At 40.3% G+C, this 24,931-nt stretch overlaps 1 protein-coding gene across 2 annotated transcripts in view; it reads right to left on the bottom strand.

Annotated features, from left to right (window-relative positions):
• The window catches only part of LOC138268391 (sodium/potassium-transporting ATPase subunit alpha-2), a 177,443-nt gene that overhangs the window by 53,987 nt on the left and 98,525 nt on the right, over nucleotides 1-24,931 (bottom strand). For both annotated transcript variants that reach the window (XM_069217977.1, XM_069217976.1), the window contains exons 8-13: nucleotides 24,252-24,520; nucleotides 17,219-17,417; nucleotides 12,600-12,709; nucleotides 9,546-9,680; nucleotides 6,570-6,759; nucleotides 4,275-4,450 (exon numbers count right to left, since the gene is read on the bottom strand). In XM_069217977.1, the coding sequence (XP_069074078.1) occupies nucleotides 4,275-4,450; nucleotides 6,570-6,759; nucleotides 9,546-9,680; nucleotides 12,600-12,709; nucleotides 17,219-17,417; nucleotides 24,252-24,520 (1,079 nt within the window). The remainder of the gene's footprint in view (nucleotides 1-4,274; nucleotides 4,451-6,569; nucleotides 6,760-9,545; nucleotides 9,681-12,599; nucleotides 12,710-17,218; nucleotides 17,418-24,251; nucleotides 24,521-24,931) is intronic.

The following is a 24,931-nucleotide window of genomic DNA, read 5'->3' as shown; positions in this document are numbered from 1 at the left end:
GCACCCTTCCTCTCCCTGTCTTCTCCAGGAAACATATCTCCTCTCACCAAATGGCTGCATGGTTTCAGCCACAGGCCTCTTCACACCTATTCAGGGAGCAGTGTGGCTCAGACTGTAAATACTGACCAATCAGAAGAAGCAGTTACAGGGCAGCTTTAGGTAACATCAGGATGGTAAGTTCCAAAACTACTTTCCTGCAATAGGTATAATATATATATATGTCCATAGCAAATTGTTGGATGTATTGTAAGTATTATTTTGATACTTTGAATGGTGTTGTTAGCTAGCTCCAATCATAAGTTAGACTTTATTAAAGTTAGCAGCACTACAAAAGGGAAAACCGACTTTGTCTGTTTTTCCCTCCCAGGGCATATAAAACATATTGTATATTGTCCATGTTTTTTATAACAAGGCACCCAACCCTTGGGGTACCAAGAGCAGACCCTTAGGGGTGTCTTAAAAGTTCTAAAAAGGTAGTTTTGGAATTTGGAAGCACTTATCCTAATTCCAAAGTCGAATTTGGACATGTTTTGTTTTAGAACCAGCCTGCAAGGCAGTCCTGGTTTTAAAATGACACCAGACAGCACAGCAGTGCACACGTAAGTGCATTAAGTTCACTAAGGTCTCTAAACCTACATGCCATACCATATAATAGGGACTTATAGATAAGTTATCTTGGTCAATTAGATTTATACCAATTACCATATACTGTTAATGGACAGAGCAATCTCCCTGGGCCCTTAAGCAGAGCCCAGACAACTTTCCGAGTCAGTAACCACCAGCATCAGCAAAAAATGGTGGTGATCAGGGCAAAAAAGGATAAGGTTTTTACAATGTTAGAATGACTCAGAGTGTGAAGGGGCCAAAAATGCCTGGGAAAGACGTTCTGCTGCAACACTCCAACTCTGTCTTTTCAGTGTGTCCCTGTTTAATTTAGAATATTCTCAACAAATTGGTTGAAATGCTCTATTAGCATTATAGCTAGTCTGCATCTGAATGTACTCTTCTACATTGTAAGCCTTCTCCGTGGCTCAGGTTCATAACTCAAATAGAGGGCAGACACCTAGTATAGCCTTCAGCAATGGGCAATAACGCTATAATGCAGGCAAACACTTTGAAGTACCAGTGTGGAGAGGTACATCCGGAGAAATGAAGGAGGTGCCAACAATAAGTTTATTGTTATAAATAAACCCACGACACAGAGCAGCACAGAAGTTCAGGCTTGTCTGGTGATCAGCTACCAGGAAACAGCCTCCCCACCGTGGCATCCCCATCCTTCCAGAACACCACCATGTCATGGAATGAAATCAAGCTTAAAGAAACACCACAAGAACACACTGTTAACCTAATACAATACTACAACTAGGTGCCCGTGTGACACATTAAGGAGGTGTATTTTTAGGGGAAATATTCACATTAAGATATTGAATGCAGGAAACAAACAACAATCTCAAGCACTGGAGACAAAACATGAAAATGCATAGAACTAAGAATCCAGTAGCTCTATACTATCCATTCTGCTCACACACTGAATCACCCTTTACTTCTTTTCTGTCACAGCAGTCAATGTTGTAAAGGTTGCTGGCCTGTTGGAAAACCTCCATTCCCTGTTGTAGGATGCTGTTGAGCATTGGTAAGAGTTAACTTTTCCTGTACACAGGCTTCTGTAGCAAGAGGTGGAAAAATTGATTATTTCTCTTGACCCAATATGAACAATAAATGCATCATCTGTCCTCTCTCTTAATACTCAGTGGTACATGGATATGTCATCAGGTGGAGTTGGGCTGAAAGAATACATTTGCAACTCATCCTCCTGTGGCAGGTCAGCCTCATTGTCCTAACATAGTTTCTCCTCATCCTCATGTGCATTTTATTCTACCTCCTTGTTCTCAAGATTTTTATTTTGGCCCTCCTCTATATTGATGTCATGCTCAACCTCATGTGTGGTGTTATGTGAGTGTTTGAAAGTTCTACACCCTGCCCTGGCATTTTGACACCCAGAGGATTGGATTAGAAGCCTTGTAATGTGACATGGAATTTTCAAAAAATCTTTTCATTTTGAAGTTCAATTTCTGCTTTGAGTGTCCTTTTCTTCCTCTCAACATCAACAGTGTCAGATATGTTTTTATCCCGGAGGGACTCTTCCTTTGAGACTGCCTGCCTCTCCATCTCCTTTCCAGTTTGATGGTCCTTGGATGTCCAGGCAACTGCATCTGGCACTTCCTACTTTGTATAAGGCGCCAATAGAAAGTGTTTAGAGTTCCCTTGACTAAAGATTTTTTCAACCCCGAGGGATTGCATATTTGTGGTTCTAGTTTTTTCCTCAAAGTTTTCAAATTTGGCATCTTCATCTACAGCTTGCTTGCTGTGTCTCTCATCACCTTTGAGTGCTTTTTAGTACTTTCTTATGAGCAGAACCTACATCCTTTGGATCACTTTCCTCGAGGACTCCATATGCCTGCTGCTTACCTTGAGATTTCATAGTTTTTACCTGACCCACCTCTGAGAATTCAATGTCCTTCAATGACAGAGAGTTTTCCTTCTACCTCACTAGTTTAGAAAGTCCTGCCATGTTTTCATCCACCCAATATCCAAGTGATATCTTGTCCCTGTGAATTAAGGTTTTGGGATTTAACTGTGAAGCAATCCACATATCTACAGCCCTTTGCAAGGCAGAACATACATGTTGGATGTTTGTCATTAAGAACGAATTTCCGATGGCAGTTTGGGCAAAATTTGAAATCACGGTCAAGCTACCAAATGGTGTCAAGGAATTCGAAGAAACCCACCTTCAGAAAGTTTCATTCTTCCACTAGGTTGAAGCCTCTTGGGAATATCACAAAAGTGTAAATGAAGTGCCGATCTCTACTACTGTTTCTAAAACTTTGGTATCTTTTGAGGTCTCTCAATGAATTTTCAATGACTTATGGGGTAGTACCCTCAGCACACCTACAAACCAATTGGTGGATAAAAAGTATCTTGGATGGTGGATAGGTTAGTGGACTTTGTGGGTGTATCACTGATGTCATGTCCCTATGTGGATGCTCATCAAGAGTATAAACAGTTTTGGAATCCAGCAATTCTAGAGCTAACCACTAGATGGGAGAATTATACATAGTATGTGAATCTAGAAACGATTTCACAGTGCAAAAGTAGGAATTCAATTTCAGTAGTTGTTTATGGCATTGCAATTGATGCCATTTTATTTCTGATTGTGAGACTAAGGGCCAGATGTAGCAACTTGGCAATTTGTGACTTGCAAATTGCGAGTCCCTGTGACTCGCAATTTGCAAGTCGCAAATTGCTATGCAGTACGGTGTCTCAGACACCGACTGCGACTCGCAATGGGGTCGCAATGACCCACCTCATCAATATTCATGAGGTGGGTCGCAAATTGCGGCCCCATTGCGAGTATAGGCACTCGCTAACATGGAGGCCTGCTGACGTCAGCAGACCTCCATGTTCGTGACTGCTTTTTAAATAAAGCAGTTTTTTTTTTTTAAGTGTAGACCGTTTTCCTTAAAGGAAAACGAGCTGCACTTAAAAAAAAAACGAAACCTTTAGTTTCGGTATTTTTGCAGGGCAGAGAGTGGTCCCTTGGACCACTCCCTGCCCTGAAAAAATATTTTTGGGTCCATTCACAAAGTGGAAGGGGTCCCATGGGGACCCCTTCCAATTTGCGAGTGGGTTACCATCCACTTGAAGTGGATGGTAACTGCGACTCCATTTGCGACCGCATACGCGGTCGCAAATGGAATTGCATCCCACTGCGAGTCGCAAATAGGAAGGGAACACCCCTTCCTATTTGCGAGTCGGAAATGCATTTTGCGAGTCGGAGCCGACTCGCAAAATGCATTTCTGAATAGCAAAGTGGCTTTTGCGCCTCTCAAACGGCGATTTTCGCCGTTTGCGAGGCGCAAACACTTTGCTACATCTGGCCCTAAGTGATTAACTCTACTATATAACTAGTGGAGTGGATTGGAGAAGCGTACTGGAATGGTGGATGGTTTGAAGTTTTTTAGTGGTGGGATTACGAGGGGCTTTTGGTTTGATGTTTGTTTTGTTTAGCTTGATCAGTGCATTGGTGTTTGACTTGAATAGGGCAGAGATCATCAATGTGTCTGGGCTATGTTGAACCTGTCTTTTGACTGTCAATTTAAGGGTACTGCAAGCAGTGAAAATCAGAACAAAAGGCTCGCGCTACTGAAGAAAAATAGTATAACCAATGGAAGTGGGCAATAGGTTAAATTTCATTGTTCACATGAGCCTCTCACCTTGATCCCGGCACTCCTGCACTTTCCCACAGCATCTGGCACTGCAGCCCGAGGGGGGTCAATCATGGAAATAAGGCCAATGAAGCAGAGGTCAATGATGGGAAAGTTTAGCTCATCTGTGTCAAACTTGAACCCACGTGGGAACTGTTCTGGAGGCAGAAAGTAGTGGCAGAAACCTAGAAAACAAGACAATGGAGATGATCAAAACTTCTATTTAGAAAAGCATCGAAGCATACACTCAAGGTACTTACAGGACATAAACCAACTGGGAAGACTATGAGATGAGGTAATTGTGTAAGCAGAAGAAAGCACGTTGCATGTGACAGAAATACACGTGCCACTTACTGAACGTCGAGTACAACATAAAGAAATGCATATGCCAAATACAGAGGGGCATGTGCTACATATAGTACAACAAGGCATATTACATTAGCAGAGGTGTCTATGTCAAGTATTGACTTAAGGTGGAATACGTTCAGCGGATTCTTCTGCCTAAAGATTTGAATGCAATAACGCCTGCAGCATGTGAGTGGAAGGGATCAAATGGAACATATTAAATTCAAGCCTGCGACCTAGAAGGCATTTAGCAAGTTTGGCATTAAAACAGCAACACCGAAACCTTTCTTACTTGCAAAGCTGTGAGAATGGATAAACCTTAGCATATTCATAATATGCACGTTCTTCACAATAAGAGGTTAGGTCTCACAAGGCACTGCTTTTTTTTACAAAAAAGGTACTGTGCCTTGATAAGGTGATCATTTGGTGAAGAACTACAGAAAGAAATAGTTTGGAACTCAAAATGGTTATCACTTAACAGCCTACTTAATATTCCCCCTTTTAGGGTTAGATCTGGAAGTTATCCTCACAAAATATAAAGTTACACATTTATCTGTTGCCAGCGTATTTCAGGTGACAGGGACCGTATATCCACAAAGTCCCAGTACATGATGACCAGCTGTAGATAATTTTTTCCCATTAGGGGTGTGCATGTGTGTATGGTAAGGGGCAGGGAGGACCCAATACGTAATAAATATTTTGTTACTGTTATCGTCATTGTGCTAACTGGGGATGCGGGAGGGAGGGTCACATCTCAATCTAGATTAGATTTAAGAAGCAAAAAAAATGTTACAGGTTAGGAACTAAGGGACAGATGTAGCAAGCTTTTTTGTAGTCGCATACAGGCTGATTCACAGAATTGGCCTGTTTGCCACCACAAAAAGCATTACGTTACGTATCAAACTCAAACTGCGATTCCGAAACACAATTTGGGTTTGAGACCAAGTACCGATTCTGTATTTGGAAGGGAAGTCCCTTCCAAATACCAAATTAGAATGGTATGTATTAAACTTTTGAGGCTAAATTAAGCATAAATAATTTACAGACTACAGAAGTATAGTGTTAATTTGTTCGCAAAGAAGAATCCAGAGTCACCAGATTGTCGCATTAAAAGAGTTGATCTTTGTACTCCTTATAATTATGTACCAGATAACCAAAACAGTCAATCAATTTAACTGATTCAAAAATATAAATAGCAATATAGTTTAAGAACTTTGTGTGGTCAATAAGTGTCAAGACTTGCAAAATAAATCTTGGAAAAAATTCAGTATAAAGTGATATCAGAACAACAAATAACCTAGTAAAAATAATGAATGTACAGTGGTACAATTCTTATAATAATCCCATTTAATTTGATGAGTATAGTGAGAACAAAAAGTTAAGATAGAACCAGAAAAAATGCAATTGTATTGAATTTTCTTACCATCCAGTCGTATCCAATTTTGTATAATGTACTCTAAAAAAGCTCTCATTAGCCATACACATATATTATCAGACTTAGGATGAATTATTAAATGTTAATATTAAACAATTCAGATAATTTCTATAAACCAGGCTCATCAGATGTAGAGTGTTTGGGGAGAGTATCCATTTGTGTTCACTCTATAGCAAAAGATTTTCCACATCACCTCCTCTAGTGGGAAATGAAATGTCACCAGTTTGAGAATTTGAAATCCTATTAGGTTACTGTTATGGCCATACATTTTCCAACGTGCAACCACTGGTGCTTTTATATTGAAGTTCCTATTATCGCTTTATTTTCAGAGAAGCAAACTTTGGCGTTCTAACTGATTTTTCCCACCGCAAAAATACAGAAATGTTCAAACATTACAGATTGTTAAGCTACGATGGAACACTCCGTTTATTTGGCAGCCTTTGTCCTGGTGCAACCTCTTTACCAAACTTAAATCAGGCCCATGGTCTTCTCCATTTTTGTGCCTCCTGGACGCACAGACTCACCCAGAACTCTCTCTCCAAGCCCCCCCAGTTCAAAATATGCATTCTGGAAGGCATCCTTCATCTCTTCATCTAGTGGCACTTCTTGTCCTTGTAGCAGGATGGTGGAACATCGATCCAGGATCCGCTCTGGGGCCCCCTTCATCACCAGAATGTACCCTTCTTTGTTGTCCTCCCACTCATGAATTGACAGCTGGAAAAAAAGTAGAGAGGGTAGATTTTGAAAAGGTTTAGGGTAATTTTAGCAATGACTACAACAATGGAAATAAATCAGGTCCCTAATTTCTGAGATACATGTGTGAACTTTGAATCAATGTTAATCAAACTGAAACTTTCAAGCTAATTATGCTTTAGGTAAAATCTGTGGTTGGCAAGTTCTGCCTGCCCATTAGAATTCCACTTTGTGGAAAAAATATTTTCAATAAATGCTTTATGAGAAATGCCAGTAATTATGTTAATCTTTACAAATATGTAGAATTCTAACAGCAAACAAGAATTTCTGCAATGAAGTAGGTATGGGGGATTTATTTCCCCCTGAGTGAGTTGAGGGAAAGAGTGGCTTAATGTGTGCATGTCAGGAACTGCATGGAAAGTTTTTACCTCTAAGTTTCTATTTTCTTTTCTCTCTCTCACCCTGATGATTATCATAAAACGTATAATTTCAATCTGCCAGTATTTGAGGTCTGATTCACATCAAGAATGGTCAACACTGACCTAACATGTTGCTCGATGTAGTCATTACAAGCCTTCTCTATGAGTAAACAGGCAGTATTTTGAACACGGATAATTGAACTAATTGGTTCAAGCCATTTGTCTGCATATACTGCAATACTAGTGTTTGGCTTATGTGATTCATTTAAAATACAACACTACTCAACAGAGTACCTCAGCCTGATTCTTAGGACAAGAGGGGTTGACTCCTTGTTGTATCATTAGATGCCTTTTTCTTTTCTTGTTGCCATTGCAGAACCCTCTGTTGTTAAACGTCAAGACATCGTTTGATGTGTACATGCACAATGTCAGTTAAAATGATACTCCCCTGCAAAATGGTTGATGGACCTCTGATGTAGCAATATCTTACATAGAAAGAAAGTCCTTAGTCAGAGAGGTGGAATGTGTCCCCATGACTAGCAGATGTGGACCTCTCCAAAGAACCTTTGTGATCCCGTATTGCTGCGCTTGTAGTAAGGAACTAGATTTCGACCAAGCACATAGAGCCTCATTTAAAATTCAGCAGCCTTGCCTACAAAATACTGTTGTGACAGAAGCATCTCCTCAGCACCAACCTGTGGCCTATTTTAATCCTTTACAACCTAATTGACATCATTGTTCCCTTGAATCATCTTCTACAGTCATGGTGAGACCTAACTTACTTTAAAGATACCTGTATTGGCTGGTCCGGTATAACAGATGTCTCATCACTTATGTTACTCCTTTCTTTGGGGGAGCCTATTTCCAGGAATTATATAACAATATGTGCAGATAGTTTTTCATGGCATTTGGGTACAAGACACAGAGGTATAAATGGTTTTCCAGGAAAAACAGGACATGATCAACACCTTTGTCAGATTCCAACAGTGTGCTGTTAATAGTAGACAGTCAATGAGGCTCAGCAAGTTACAGTTGGTGGTTGGCACACCAGAATTTATTTTGAGTGTGCCCATTTTTAACCACCAAATAGATGAAGTCAAAAACTGATCACTACCAGTGTCGGCCTTACAAACAACTTTAACAGCTTATAAACAACTGTTTTGTTTTAGCTGGACACCTTAACCCCAAGTGATTTTGTGCTCTATCTTTAAAAAGGAAACAATCACAGTAGAAATCTAACATAACCCATGTTCTTATGTATAGGAAGATTGCTCATATGAAGTAGGTCAAATTCCTGACAATATCATGAACTCAGTAGTAGCGGATAACTTGTTTCTGAGAGCTCCCAATTTTGGTACATTAGAAAGCAAAAGCTTAGGGTCGCAGTATAACTGAATTTGCTCTGGATCATATAATTAGGTCAAATGAGAACAACAGATTACATCTTCTCTTCGATATGCCATGTAACCCAAATATGTACCAACTTCTAACAGTTTCATTAGTATTGCATCTGTTAGGTTTTAGGTGTTGCACTATAAATCAAGCTTGTCAATCACTTCTACCCTTTGATACATTTCAGTTATCCAACTCAGTTCCTCATTTTTACTTAGTCATCAACAAACAGATTTTCCTTTAAACATCAGCCCCCATATACTTTTTAAGGCTATGATACAGATCTATACTTTTTACTTTTCTGCACCATTCGGTCGTTCTTTCTAGTTACTCATTTTCTTCATTCCATTCCATCACCCAATAAGTTCACTTTATGTCATACCTTTTCCACACTATTATCACTGTTGACAGAAGTCAGAATGTGTTTTTCTGTCAGAATTCTCATTCTAAAATTGTTTATGCAGAGTTTTGTCTCATAGATATGTTTTAGTCAGAGGTTTTCATCTGTTTATCGTTTTAACAATTTGGTGAAAATCAAACCACAAATTGTTACAAAGCTATGGAGAGAATCCTTTCATAATCTCAAACATCCCTTATTCTTATGAAGCCATTCTTCAGTGGTGCACCAAGGGACTACTTTACGTTCTATTTAGGTGTGTTTACAGAGGGCCACATGCCAAACTGTACATATTTAATTTGGAAAAAGCAAGCGAAATGACGAACACACAAAGATTATAATGTTGTTAACAGTCAGGCCAGGCAGTATTTTCTGAGGGTAAGAAGGTTGTTATTTGCTAGTTAAGTTGAGAGATAGTCAAGCTACTAATAGCTCTGCCCGACCTATTAGCAGTGCTTTGCCACTCCTATTGCCATCTCTAACTGCTGTGCTAAAAAGAGAATAGTGAGACTTGCTAAGCATTGCTTACCATATAGCATGATTGGTCATGAGAATAGAGCATGGTTTCCAGGCCTTGTCCTTTATCCCTGGCAGCTTACCTGATATTTATTGGTGGAGTTGAACGGGATCTCAGCCACTTTTGGATTGCGGGCTCTCATTTTCTTGACTGATCCACAGGAGAGTTCGATGCACTTCAGCAAGGCAGATTCCGAGGCATCTCCAGCTGTCTCTTTCTATTAAGGGAAAGGAAAGCGAAGGAGACACAAAGAAGGATAATAACATATAAGAGTGTAGGGAAAGAGAAAACATCTTTTACGGAAATTATTTTTTCATATTTTTTACATAGCACGCTGTGCGTAAATGGTATTAGAGCACTTTACAAGTATTTAAAAAAACACAAGCAAGCAACGTGTTACATGAAGTATTGAAGAAGGAGGGGAAGCAAATCTCAAACAGAAGAAGAGGAGCAGAGGCTCAAAAGAGGAGAGAAGGAAGGGAAGGGAGGCAGGGAGATACAAATTATGTAAAATTGCCATCAAACATAGAAACACAGTTGTCAAAGAAGCAAGCAAGGCAGAACCCTAGAATGCAAGACTGAAAAAAGTTCACTTGGAGTCAGTTTGTGACATAGGTATATATATTTACAGGCATACTATATCCTCTACAGCGAACACTTTTATACCCAGGGCATATAAATGAAGTAGACACAGGTAAAGGGTTTTGCCAGTGCTTGAATTTGTGACTCCGTGGCAGCACTTTCTTTGTTTTAGCCTCTTTACTTTTAAAATTCACATTGTAACCTGAAAGTACATAGAACAATTGTGTAGACTTGCAAACATAGTTATAGTCACATCTCGACATTCTAATCACATAGCAACGACAGTAGAACAATACAGCATTAAACATTGATAGAATAAACAGAAGAGACAGCTGTGGTATCATGCAACACATTTTCTCAACTACAGTAGACCCAGGCAACACCTTTGTTAAGATAATTCACATATCATGCATAATAACTCCATATCGCTGTTTGGATAGGCTTATAAGTCCACTCAAAACAGAGGATTCCATCCATCACTTTTTGTATACTTTAGTATGTCTCACTAAGTGGGATGAATATACCCAGATCTGAGTCCTGTGCACACTTTGTCACTGGAACCAAGCTACACCTGGCTGATGAGCGAAACTGGTTCTCTGTTGCTTGTAGTCTGGTTCCGGGAAGGCTAGGCTTCACAGTTCGGGTTGGTCTGTTCCTACTGGAGCAGGGTCAAGAATGATTTGTCTATGACTGGGTCCAAATTTCAGTGGTATGGTATGCAAAATAATGAACAACTGGGATGTGACCACGAGTGATTACCAGTAGCTAAGATTAATTCAAGCGGTTCATCCATCACTTTTTGAACACTTTAATAGTAATACTATAATAACTCATCTAAAGTACTACCAAATTCCAATTTACAAACATATGAGTGTACTTCTCCAACTTCACCTCTAGTAGTTTGTGAATATGCCCATATATGTTTATTGTTTCTTGGTACGTAAAAAGCTGTTCCTCAAAGAAATCAATTGGCATGTTCACTTCATCTTGAAATAATTGCATATGCTGAATGCCGGAATATATAAATCGACAGCTGAAAGTTTACCAGTTAACATTTGAAAGGCATGAGCCAAAATGTCTTTATTATTTCAATTTGTTGTAAACCTAAATATCAAATAGAGAAATATACATTATGCCACAAGAATATCATACCCAATATATTGACAACCAAAATATTGGGGACATAAATATATATTCATAGGTTTTTACTTCCACCTCTGTGATATAAATAGTCAAGGTACATATATCTGGAGGTATGTCTGATAAAACTATACTTACCTGTAAATACTTCCCTTGCTGAAATGTGAGTTATTGTTTTTTTGCAATTACATTTTGTAACACAATAGTTAAAACTTAATATTCTGGTACTATACCTTTTTTATTAGCTGCATGAGAACAGCAACATAAAAGACCATAAAACATATTGAGAAAACAAACATACAGTGTATCAGTCAAATGGCAAACAGAGTGGTGACTGTAAAGGTCTTTCTCCAACCTGTGAGTTAAGGGATTCAAAAGACATAATAAAATAACCAATCAAATCATCCCAGTGGCATACCCACCACTCTGCATCCACAATGTATTTTCTAAACAACTCCGAGCAAACAATTCTGGTCACATTTTCTGAATATTGAGAAAGCATAGCCCTTCATAAATCTTCTTTTTGAAGACCTGTACCTTTGTACCATGTGCCTGTATATAGTCATCTTGGACTTCTGAACTTCTGAGTCAGGTCCCATCAAGCCACCATTATTCCTCAAGTGTAGAGGATTATCTTGTGTCTGAGTACATTAAGGTTACCTGTTCTGTTCAAACTGATCATATGTGTCAGCCATAAACAGCGGGGAGAGGAGAGAACCCAACTAACTTCAAAAGGACTGAATTACATTTAATTCCCAAAACATGCAGAAAAAGGTTCCCTCCTCCTCCTTACAGCTAATACGGATCAAGTCTGATATTAGGCTTTTGAGAAAGAGGGTCTAGAGTGGGTGTTGTATAATCGGTGTGATATTATGAATTGTATCAGTCACTGGGCAGTGGGGATAGTACTTGTCTGGTATAAACATCCTCTTTCAATTTATTGAGATGCACTAACAACTTCTGTTCTTTAAACTTTGTCCTTGGAATCTCTAGTCAAAGTTAATGAAACTCTTCTCCATATACTAAGGCAGTATACTGTTTTACCAAATTGTATAAGATTCAAATAAAACATTTTCTTGTAAATTCTTCAAATTATACACACATTTGTTTCTAGTAAATTCTTCAAATTATACACCCAGTGTTTTGTGCCACTCTGCACCTGAGTTCCAAACCCATCACCGCTTTCTGGACTAATATTTGACTGCTTACCTAGACGGCTTTGTAATCTCAACTGTACAATGGGAGTAACTGCATTTTTAAATTAATGTGCAAACTAATCTCTGGCCTTGAGACAGCAATAGTAGTCAACAACATATACCAAGGGCCCTGTTGAGCAACCAGCGACTCTCTAGAAACAATTATGGTCCAAAAATATTCAACCCACCCTGACAAATACAATGTCACGTGTTCCTACCTTTGAAATAGCAATTTTCTCTTGGCCAATTTTGAAGACTGCACGATTGCACAGAGCAGCAATGCGAGACAAGGCAGTCCACGTGAGGGAGCGCTTGTCGAATGTTGTACCTGAGTGCAAAGTCAGAAGAAAGAATTAAAGCATTATTAAGGATTTTCACAAGTAGGAGAATCTCTATTTTGAGAGGACAGCTAACGAATAAAACAATTTATTTTGTGCCTTTATTAACGGCTGAAAAAAATTGAAAACCTCTTATTTTTCACTACATTGCTAAGGGTGCATATTAACTTTTCTCTTAATAAAGGGCAAAAAAACATGCACTCATCAAATAGAGACTCCACCTTTCACTAAGGGAGACACAACTAATTAAGGATTATTTACTTCAACTTAGAATGAAACATGGAAATTTTCAGCAAATCCTCAAAATTTGGAGATGCCTTTTTATTTGGTAGATTTTCATTATAGGTCGTTGATATCAATGTGAGCAGCACTGTCATCGGGTTTAGAATTATTGGATATCCGCTGAGGCCAAGTGGATTTACCTCATAAACAAAAAAGTACAAGTGCAGTAACAGCAGCTCCAATGCTCATGTGACTGAAAGCCTAGACCTGCAACACAGTGGAACTGGTCCTGCTGTATGGGCTTGCCCTGTTCTGATAGAGGAAATACTTTCTTCAGACTGTGAGGTGAGGCTTTCTGGCTAATGATCTGTCGCCATGGTCACCAGCATCCAATAGAATTTAGTGGTCTCCACACCTTTTCATGTTGGAGGAAATCCTTTCCTTACAGACGGTTTATGAGTCTCTTTGGCTTTTGGTGTGCAGTCACAGATGCCATCATTTATTTGAATTTAGCCTTTTTCTATGCCGGGCTATTATCCTACATTTTACATCCTGGAATCATAACAGGCAGCAATCATGATTCTAGTGCTTTTTCTGTCCTGATGATGACCATAAGAATGGTTGAAATGGGGTCGACATATACTGGCAGAAAAATTTATAATTATTGTGTCATGATACTTTCAACATTGGAATGACTTATTTCAAGCACAATAAGTATTGTTATATGTTTTTCACCATTGTACTTGTTTTCTTTTTTGCGTTTGTGTTTCACCTTGTGCCATTGTGTATCTCATGAGCACTATGTGTTCACTTTGTATTCCTATCAAGAACTGTGTATATTGATGCTCTCTTATATTTATAAATAAATTGATATTGAACTAATAGCCTGTGACTGTTGTAATGTATAATTAGACTGACTGTTTTTGTAATTCTTTAATGATGTGCTGCTTGTGGCTCCTGTCCCCTTTTGTTAGGGAATCCCCTTTGATGCACTGTTGATGGTTATACGCTATACCCTGGTCCCTTATGGGTATATGAGTTACTCCTGTAGCTCTTATTATACCACATAGTCAGTGGCACTGCAAGTGCGAGAGAGCCAGAGCCTAACTGTTGAGGAAAATGTTTCTGCCACAGTTAATTCACCTAAGACACCTGCAGTGCCACAAGGGCAAGGAGACCTGCGGAAGGTGGCTTGGCACTGCAACAGTGGGTGCTGGCAGCGTCCAGGTAGGCACACTGAAGTACATGTACTAAATGGTCAAGTATGTTCTGTTGTGTTAAAGGGGGATAGGAATACGAGTTGAGAATGCAGGTATGTGTGTGCATGCCTGTGTGTTCTCGGAATTATCTGTGTTCCTGAGTCTGTTTTCATGAGCATGTGCATCTATTTGCCTATGAGTGCATGCCTTTGAGCCTGTGTGTACATTTGCATACCGATGTGACTGTGCATGTGTGTGTGTTGTTGTGTGTTTCGTGGCAACATATTATGATGTGTGGGTGACACCATACAGTATCTGATGGCCATCACTGCGGTATTATTTACTATTCTATAACTAGCCATCCTTAGCATGCTATGGACGTTCTAGGCATTATTTTGGCTTTCACATAAGGTGGCTCTACTCTGGACCTTTTAGGCATTATTGTTGATGTCTTGTCACACTATGAGCATTTCAGACACTACAGTAGCCATCAACGGCATCTTATAAGCATACCATGCATTTTATTGACCCTGGTAGCAAGGTGGTACTCCATGATATATTCTAGCCATTGTAGGCAAATGGTGCCCCTTGTTTAAGGAGGCTGACTTGGCATAATTCAGGCATTTTAGACATTACGGTGGCTGTGTCATAAAATGACATGCACTGACATGTCAAGTCTTCCTATTCCCAGACATTATGCTACCTGTAATGCTCAGTGGCCAATCATGGTTTCTGATGGGTGTTCTGGCATAGGGTGCATATCACATTTATTTAATTGCTACCTCTAGCACACGATTGACATGTGTATGTGATACAAGGCTATTTGAGACAGATTCTTTCATGATGGACAAAACTGGATGTGAATGCTCAATACAAATGACAAGTTGATCTTTGGGACCAACCCCGTGGATTAACTTAAACTAAAGTTGATGTTTGAGGATCAAAATGGGTGTGTTTTCAGAAAATGGCAAACTAAAGTTTGGGCATAACATTATTGCTGCCTATGTAGACTGAGATGAAGTGGCCTATAATCCCTTTAATTCAACTTTAATATCACACTTAAAATCTACTTGGGAATGTAAAAGAATTGAAAATGAAAGGATAAGGAAAGCAGAAATAAAGATTTGTGCCTTATAACATTTGATAGGATATGAGACAATGTTAAACTGCAGATGCAGATAGTTTGAACCACCTGTCCAACATTTGGTAGTTTGTTCAATCTTACGAAAATTGTAGAGACAAATGCCCCACCTTCACTTTTTAATAGTTTTTATTTTAGTTAGTGCCTATTCTTTACAGCATCTATTTCCACAGTGTACTTGAAAATTCAGCTATAAAATGCATACTTTGTCCTATGTTTGTCAACATTTTTTAAAGGATGGAATCCACCAATTGATGAAGTTGGTGTGTTTTATTTTGGGTGTGGGAGTAGCAGCAACAAAACTCTGATGGAGTATCACAGTACTATGCAAGTACATGAATATTTCCTGAACGCCTCTGCAGAAATGCCTGTATAACCTATTCCTTCTTAGCAAATACAGTTAGACCCAACTTTTTCCATAATTTTTTGTGAGGGTCAAATCTTGCTAGGCCCCTATTGAGAGGGTCAAGCAGTATTTTGCTGGCTACACTCACTCATGTGGTGCAATTTAAATCTGGTATTCAGTATATTTTCAAGGTGTGTAGATTCGCCATCAGCCTGCTAGAAGATGAGATAAGAAGTGAGTCTTTTGACATTTTGAGAAACTAATATATTAAGATTTTGAAGCACACATGATATGTTAGTGCAGGCAAAAGATTGTGTGTGCGTAGCTATCTTCTATACGTTGAATTTAGTTCCACAACATATCTGGAGGCACAAATTATTGTTAAAATGTTCCCTGTAGAAAATAGTCTTAAATAACCTTTTCATGGGTATTTTAAGTAGAAAAACCAAACGAGTAGTAGATATTGACTTAAGATGCCAAGGAGACACACAACAATCATACAATTTGTAATTTTGAGATATGTCATATTTATTCTTCCTGGTCAGATAAGCCTTCGCACAAGACACAGCTTTACCCCACTCCTCATGCAAGATAATACCCCCTGTACACTTTATTAAACCAAGAATATTTCAAAATATTTTCATCATGTAGAGTGATATTCTTGTATTTTTCCATGCATTGATTCATATGCATCGATTCATCATTCTCCCACTAGAGTGGTCAAGTATCCATTTCTTGGTCCGTCCATTCATCAATCCATCCATCTCTTAACATTCAATTTAAGGTTCTCCCTGGTAAATTTCTGTTTTATATAGATTAGTGAGAACTGCCTTTATCACTAGAGGAGTTCCCAAAGCACACCCATCTGTTTCTACCACTTTGAGGGTTTTGCATGAGCTAAGAAGGGGTGCTGACTGACTTCTACAATTTATAAGCATTTTGTATGGTGGCTCAGCAGACCTGGATTAAATGCAATATTCAGATATTAGACATCTTAATGGGACAAAATATTAGCTTGTAATAAAACAGTTACAAGCAAAACCAGATTGTTCTTATATAATTCAATGTACTACAAATGATACATCTAATCCCTCAACTACCAAATGAGATATTTCCGCCTAGGACAGATGACTTGTCTGACATGTCATCATAGGCCAGAAATCTCAAACATATTATATGGTCAAGCAAAAACATTAGGTATTAATGGAAGCTCGAGCTAAGGTTGAAAAATAACCACGTTAAATTTGTAGCACTATCTCTGTTGCTAGCCAAGAGACATTGAATGATCATCCGATTGCAAGGAATGGTTCCCTCATTTGAGGATCGTGGACAAAAGCTGGCTGCATACATGACTGAGGTGAGAACATATAACAGGCTCCAGGAACATCTGATCAGTTGGAAACAGATGCTTAATGTTCTGTTAGAAGATGATGGTGAATATTACTCTGTATGAAAGGATGATATTATTTAAACTAATAAACACATTAAAAAGTTACTCCTGGCTCCCCTTTGGCTACCATATATAAAGAACAAACAATGAATGAATGAAGACACCAAAAGCTGGAAGATGGTTTTTCAAAGTCTTTCTCACCTGATTGGTCCTCTGTGGTGTCAGCCTCATGAATCTGGTTGTCAAACCACATATGAGCCACCGTCATGCGGTTTTGGGTCAGAGTTCCTGTCTTGTCAGAGCAGATGGTGGAGGTAGAGCCAAGAGTCTCCACGGCTTCCAGGTTTTTGACCAGACAGTTCTTGCGAGCCATTCGTTTCGCTGTCAAAGTCAAGCACACCTGTGGTGATGAGACAGAAGCTGAAGTTACTTTGTTTTCCAGTTGAGTTGTACCCAGATTTCAGGTCAGTTGCCCATTTATAGGAGTCTACTTCCTTTAAATGATCTGTGTGTTATTTATCATACATACAATTTCATACTGCATTGGGTTGGTTCGTTGGAGCCGCCCTAGTGTGGACTGGGTTTTCAGTAGTCCAAAGCCTAATAAATCATTTTTTTAGATGTTGTGTGTGGCCCAGAAGAGCATGTCCTATTTGGTTTCCAAGTCCTATGGTTATGATTTCGAACTGTGCACTATTATGAGGTGCATAATGTGCATGCTGGAAGGCAACACCTATCCAGAGATATGACCTTTTGTAGTTATTATAGTAGTGAGAGAGTGTGGTGTAGGTGCATCTAAGATATACTGTTTATTTGTGGCCTTGACGAGTGATCTGAGTCTGAGTCAGAGCAGTCATTGTTTTTGCAGATCACTGGGATCAGCATCCAGTTTGTGGTCTTCAATATTAGGTGATACAATGTTTTCACTTTGCTAGAGAAGTTTGGGAAATGTAGCCTTTTTAGAAGGTGAGCAATGTTTGCCTACTGCAATGGGAGAAGATTAACTATTTAGGTCTGGCTTGACAGCAGAGCTGTCTGAGGGACCTACTGTTGTTAAATCTATAAAATATACACAGAGTGGGCTTTGGCTCCACAAGGAGGAGTAGCCGTAGCTCACACTGTCAAGAACCAGGCACTATTGTACATCTCTAACGTATACGGAACTGTCACACATTCATTTATTTATCTCATAGATACATTTTATATAAGGAGGATTTTTTCTGTTTGGATATTTCACTGTGCAGTCCTTTAAATATTTTAGTTGTGACTCAGAATGCATGCCAGACCTTTTGGCTTTGCTGATGCTTATTTTTCTCGGCCTCCAGATGTTCCACCAGAAAAGGGTGGTCCATCCGGCTACAAGGAACTGGCTGCCATCTTTCCATGCTACCCCTCGGGGTTGACCTTAGGTCTGAGTGGCAGGTCTTTGCCTACCATATGAAAGTCTCCTAAAAAGTTGAACATCCAATGTGCAGGGAATGCACCTGGTCCAGTAGACAGAAAGGGCTACAGTTGAGGAGTAGTCCCTCGTGCAATTCAATGCAAACACCAGAGTGGAAGTGGTAAGGAAATACCCAACCAACAGCACTAGATGAAATAGGAATACTCCACTTGGAAGAGCCAAGATGACTGACTAAGTCTCAAACCAATGACTGAAACCGACTGGGAGAGAAAGATCAGTGAGTGAAAGGAAGAAAAATAAACATCTCTCTATGCATTATGTTAGTAATACATCTACTCCATACCTACATATAAAATGTGAGGGCTATGGTGGAGTGTTTAGTGGCCCAGAAAAGCTTCTGTTTTCAGACCCTGTTCCATTTTGTCCTCTAGACATTTATAAAATTTAAAGAAACATGTCTGCTAAGTTAAGGAGTGCTGATTTTTCAACTGTGCACACCCTTGCTGAAAGTAATGCATTATGGAATATTGTTCCAGAGACCTCAGCACTTCGATTGCATCAAAATCAATTGTGTCTTCTTATTTTTGATTTAAAAAAAAACACATCATTGCAATCATTTCTCTGCAAAATGTATCATTTTCTTGGTGACTGCAAGTAAATAACTACAGCTGGAACAATGCAACTGTGATGAACGATGAATTGTGGTTCACAATAATTAGCACAGATCTAAAGTTTGAAGGTTCATGTGCACAATTTACGCTTGGTGCAAATGCAAATGTGTTCGAGTAAACCACAGGTGCATTTTGTGAGTAGTCATCTTGTGCAGGATTGTACGCCTGCAAAGCCATAATCCTTGTGACTCAGCTCTAATGTACTGATATAACAGACAAGCCTTCCTGACCAGGCACTGGATATTAGGTAAAACTATTCAGGTGGGTGTCTTCTGCTATTCGCCAGCAGCCCAGCACACAGACTACATTTAATATCTTAATACGGTGGGTGGGTTATCTGCCACATTTGTGATGGAGTATTTCCCTCCGCCAAGACCTAAATCAGGCCCTATGTTGTTATCTTTGAACAAAGTATCACAGTAAGCAGGACCTGGGCCTGGGCCTGAGAATCAAACTCTTGTTGGTTGTGCACTACTTCTCATACTTGAGATGACAGAGGCCATTTTTAATTTTTCCCTTTCAAAGATTTTTGCAGAAGCAGTTTAGCCTGTTTGCCTGAATAACACTGAACCCATTGAGTGAGTGAGTGAAAGGGCAAGTGAACGAGGCTGAATGAGTATGAACATGAATAAGTGAGCGCGTAACAAGTGAATGAGGTTAGCGAGTGAGTGAATGGGTGAGTAATGGATTTAGGGAGTAAGTAAATGAATGGGTAGGGAGTGATACACTTAGTAAGTGACAGAGTGAGTAATGTTCTCAGTGAGCAAGTGACTGGATGTGTAAGTGATGGACTTGTGGGAGAGATAGTGAATGGGTAAGTAAATGGGTGAGTAAATGGATGAGTGAATGAGTGACTGATGGACTCACTGAGTAAGAGAAGAAGTGAATAAACGATTTAGAGAATGAGTGATTGAGTAAATGAATCACTGACTGATGGACTCAGTGAGCAAGTGAGTGAACAAGTAAGTGAGGAATTGATGGACTCAATGAGTGAGTGAATCAGTTAGACAGCGAATGAGTGAAGGAGTGAGAGGGCGACATTTCATCTACAGAGCTAGGATCACTTTAATTTGGTTTGTTAACTGATCAGTTGTCTAGTTCTTTCTTTGTTTCTTTCTTTATTCATGACACCAATTAAATTTCTAATCGTCACAACATCCAGACTGAATATTCCGGGTGCTAGTACATTTGCATTTGTACCGCATGCAGTTCTTTATCCTGATGGTACAAAGACGTACTACTACCCAAACCACCAGACCATATGTGCTCTGCTAGAAACAGGTGTCTTCAATTTGTCAAGAAACAGCACTCTAGAGACATGGTGAATGTTGGCCAAAGGGGTAAACATCCAGTCAACAACTGTGACTCTACACCGCGTCAGGAGTAGTAAATGCTATATAAATGCAATACAAATTGGTGCCTGCGGACATGCTAGAAAACGGCACTACCTGGGCTTCCAGGAGAGCCCCTGCAATCTGAACCTCACCACAGGGGGTCGCTGTGGTATCTGCCTCTATGGTGAGAGGGAGGAAGTAGTAGAACGAAGTAACAGAATAACAAGCCTCATGTTCACGTGAATTGCACACCGAACTATGGAGCCCTGAAATATCGACCTGTACATATACAGACTCCAAAATACCAATCTGCACACATAGGGGGTCATGCCACCGACCACGGGAGCACCGCCAACAGGCTGGCGGTGCTCCCACGAGCATTCTGACCGCGGCGGTTCAGCCGCGGTCAGAAGCGGCAAGTCGGCGGGCTCCCGCCGACTTACCGCTGCTCGGGGGAATCCTTCATGGCGGCGGGATTCTGACCCCCCCTACCGCCATCCTGTTCATGGCGGGAAAGCCGCCATGAACAGGATGCGGTAGTGGGGGTCGCGGGGCCCCTGGGGGCCCCTGCCGTGCCCATGCCAATGGCATGGGCACGGCAGGGGCCCCCGTAAGAGGGCCCCGCAAAGTATTTCAGTGTCTGCCTTGCAGACACTGAAATACGCGACGGGTGCCACTGCACCCGTCGCACCTTCCCACTCCGCCGGCTCGATTACGAGCCGGCATCCTCGTGGGAAGGGAGTTTTTCCCTGGGCTGGCGGACGGTCTTTTGGAGACCGCCCGCCAGCCCAGGGAAAAACTCATAATACCCTCCGCGGTCTTCTGACCGCGGAGCGGTATAATGGGGGCGGAATTCTGGCGGGCGGCCTCCGCCGCCCGCCAGAATCAGAATCACCCCCATATTGTCTTCAAAATATCAGCCTCCGCAATATTGTCAAAGTAAGGGCACATAGGAAAGCATAGATTTACTATTCAAATCAAATCAAATCAAATCATTAGCATTTATAAAGCGCGCTACTCAACTTCACATCTACTTATCTTGGTGATAAAATGTAAGTCGATACTTTGGATTTGATGTATGTGCAGACCAATTCTAGCAACTAAATCTCTTAGTACCACATTGGCACACTGGCCTCAGGTAATCAAAACCACCCCAAAAGACTCAATGGAAGTAGGGTCCAATGGGAATAAGTCAGCTTAGCCCTATGGCCTGCACTTTGAGAATTACAATAGTAAACATTCTGCACATTGTGGTTCATCTGATGTGCTCTTCGCTTTTAAGCATTCAGGTATTCTGACTATGGCTTGAGGGATAAGGTATAGTGGGAACGTTCCCTCCGAGCTCATGTGACATGCATAAATGTTTAAAAGACTGTATTCACATTAAATCATTTGACATGGATGGAGTGTTGAGAGGTTGTTCAGTGAAGGCTGTGTCTAAAAATCAGTCAATGGATGATCCCTGTCCCCCCCCCCTGCTAAGCTCTTTTTTTAGGGTTGAGCCTGCGACAGCATGAGCTAGCGCATGCGTATCGCTTGCAACACGCTATTGTAGTTAGAAAAGGGCTTTGAATCTGCCTTTTGCTTTTAGTTAATTGCACTGCTTGACACTCTTCTTTACAGCCTCACAGTTGGTCACGGCTGGTATTTCATCATTTCCATTCCTGTACATGGAGCAGGGACCAAGCACTGATGGATTCAATTTTATCAGTCCTCGTCCGTTGCTCCCAACGTGATTGAGGTTCCATTTTGTTCTTTTCAACTTCTAGAGCCCTGCACACAGAAGGTGTGTGACTGTTTATGAAGGTCTGGCAGCTGCAATCAGCTGCTGGGCCACTCATTTTCAATGCACTTTTGTGGTCTTTTAACCCTTTTTTGTTTCAAAGGCAGCTCCAAGATTTAAATTTTGAAAAGGCAGAGTCATATGTATATGTGTCATCGCTCCTGTCTGTGTTGTAAAGGTGTGTGCCTCTCAGTTTGTGTTACTTGTATGTGCAGGCTCCCTTTGCCTAGAAGATGTGTCTCAAAGGCCCCTTTTTATTCTTTGGAGCACTTCTTCTCTTCCCCTCTCCCGTGCATGGGTTGCCTCCGACTCCCATTTCTCAAAAACAAGCATTGGAAAAGCCAATAGGCCTCGCCTATACGAAATCTATTGTCTTTGTCAATTTTCTGTGCCATGTGACATAGCTGCACAGCCACTGTGCAGCTTGCCTGAAAGGACAACAAATAAAAGTATTTTTACCTGGTCAATGTTGACAGGGTCATAACATTTTCATTTTCTTTACTTTCAACCACGTTGGACAGCGGAGGCGCTGCTATGCAACATGACTAATTAAACTGACAAAGCCAATAAGCGAGACCTATAGGTGTTGCCAATGCTTGCTTACAGTTATTAACAACAGAAAGGAAATTCCAAAACAATGTAGCCTGCCTCGTTTCCATCTAATTGCACTGTCATTGAATGTTCAGTCTTTCTTCACTCATCTCGATTATGCCCTGCCTCTGACCGATACAGATTTAAATTCTGTGATCTCTCTAAGAAGTGAGTTCCAGTCATTTTCAATTATTTTATTGAAGAATTATGTCCTATATAAATCCCATGCCTCTTCAATATAAGTGTGCTATAAAATATTCACTAGTTCTAGAGTCACACTTTCCTTTGAAACTGCTAAGTTCTACACATTTAGTAATAACTTAATAAACGTTCAATGCCTCTTGAGATGCATCTGCTTCTTCTCTTTTAGAATATTCAAAATAATGTCCTCGCACTTGTCCACAAAGTATGTCTTGTTAAAGTCGCACCCATTCATGAGACCTCTTTCCCCACTTTTAACCTGTCTTTAAGCTTTTGAAGATCTGCCACACAAAACAGGTGATGCATCCTAAATCACATGTACAGGTGGAGTACACGGCAGCTTTCTTCAAGGGTCATATCAATGACTTAGAAGCAGGCAAGGTTTTGGACTATACGTGTCAGTGTAGGGACTTAACACTGCCCTTTTCTTTCTTTGTGTAAGAGTATAACTTATGGTAAAGTTATGCTCTCCCTCACACCATAGCTTTGCCTCAACATGCACATCTCACTGAACTAACACGTTCACAGTTCAGTTGCATTAGTGATTTAAACTACAGCACAACACTCGAATATTAAGGTCTGTGCATGTCACTTTGAGCTCACCCCCCCCCCCCCCCCACACACACACACACAACTCGTGATTCCACCTTCCAGTGACGTATTGGACACAGCTCAAAATGGCCTCCACAGCTGAGTAGTGAGTTTGAGCCTTCAGTGTTCCATGAGACAACATGATCTAATGGGCCTTCCTGAGTGCACTGCCTGGAAGGTGTCTAGGTTAGGGTTGAATGTTAGCATATTATATACAGCAGTATTGACTATCATAATAAAAATTGTCTAGAAAAACATTGTTTCATTTGCTGTAGATTTTCTATTATAAACTCCACTGTGGTGATGTTTTTGCATATGATACTTAGGGCATAATGTTTATCTTAGAATATATTTTAACAATGCTATTTTGATACCACACTCTATCATGTAATGAACAGCAGATCAGGTGCATATTGAAGACTCGTCTCCCAAGGACACTTTACAAGCCTTGAGTTTTCAATTTCACCATTTAAAACCTATTTATGACCTGTTTTACTGCCAGTAAGACAGTTACAATTTTATGATTCTCTCGAGTTTTGGAACACTCCTGCTTAATAAAATTGAACATATTGCTTTAAACATACATTTGATAAAGTTTGTTTTATACAAGTCTTTTATTCATCATTTTTGTAATGTATTCCAAAACAGTTTTTAGACCTACCGTAACTGTCGCCAAAAGACCCTCTGGAACATTGGCAACAATGATTCCAATGAGAAAGATGACCGCCTCCAGCCAGCTGTATCCTAGGATAAGGGAAAGGACAAAGAAGGACATGCCAAGAAAGACAGCCACGCCAGTGATGATATGGATGAAGTGCTCTATCTCCATGGCAATTGGGGTGCGGCCCACTTCCAGTCCAGAAGCCAATGTGGCAATGCGTCCCATCACAGTGCGGTCACCTGTTGCTATCACAATGCCGCGAGCAGTTCCTAGTGAGTGAGAGGAAATAAACAGGGTGGGGCTAAGACTTGGTTTATAGAAAGGAAAAAAGAATTTGGTGCCCAGGAGACTAACTTGGTAGGGATCTCATTTCAACTGCGGGCAGAGCATCTTAGAAACATCATAACAAGTACAGAACGCTTTTAGCCTCTACTTCCTTTGAATCACAATTTTGAGGTCGACCCTTCCCTCACAGTGCGCAATGTCTGGTTGCAAAATACCTATTGTGGGCTTACCAAGAACTTACACGTTCTTATTGTCCGCCCATTCTTTACATTTGTTTATTTCATTGTCAGTCTCATTTGCCTGCTTCTTATTCAACGGTTTTCCTCAGCCCCGATTGCCCAGCTTGGGTTTGCCCCCCTCCACCCCTGAGCACAGCCTTCTAACAATCTCTCTTA

The sequence above is a fragment of the Pleurodeles waltl genome, chromosome 12 (genome assembly GCF_031143425.1).
Source record: "Pleurodeles waltl isolate 20211129_DDA chromosome 12, aPleWal1.hap1.20221129, whole genome shotgun sequence".
In the NCBI taxonomy this organism is placed as follows: Eukaryota; Metazoa; Chordata; class Amphibia; order Caudata; family Salamandridae; genus Pleurodeles; species Pleurodeles waltl.
This window is presented reverse-complemented; position numbering and strand designations above follow the sequence as displayed.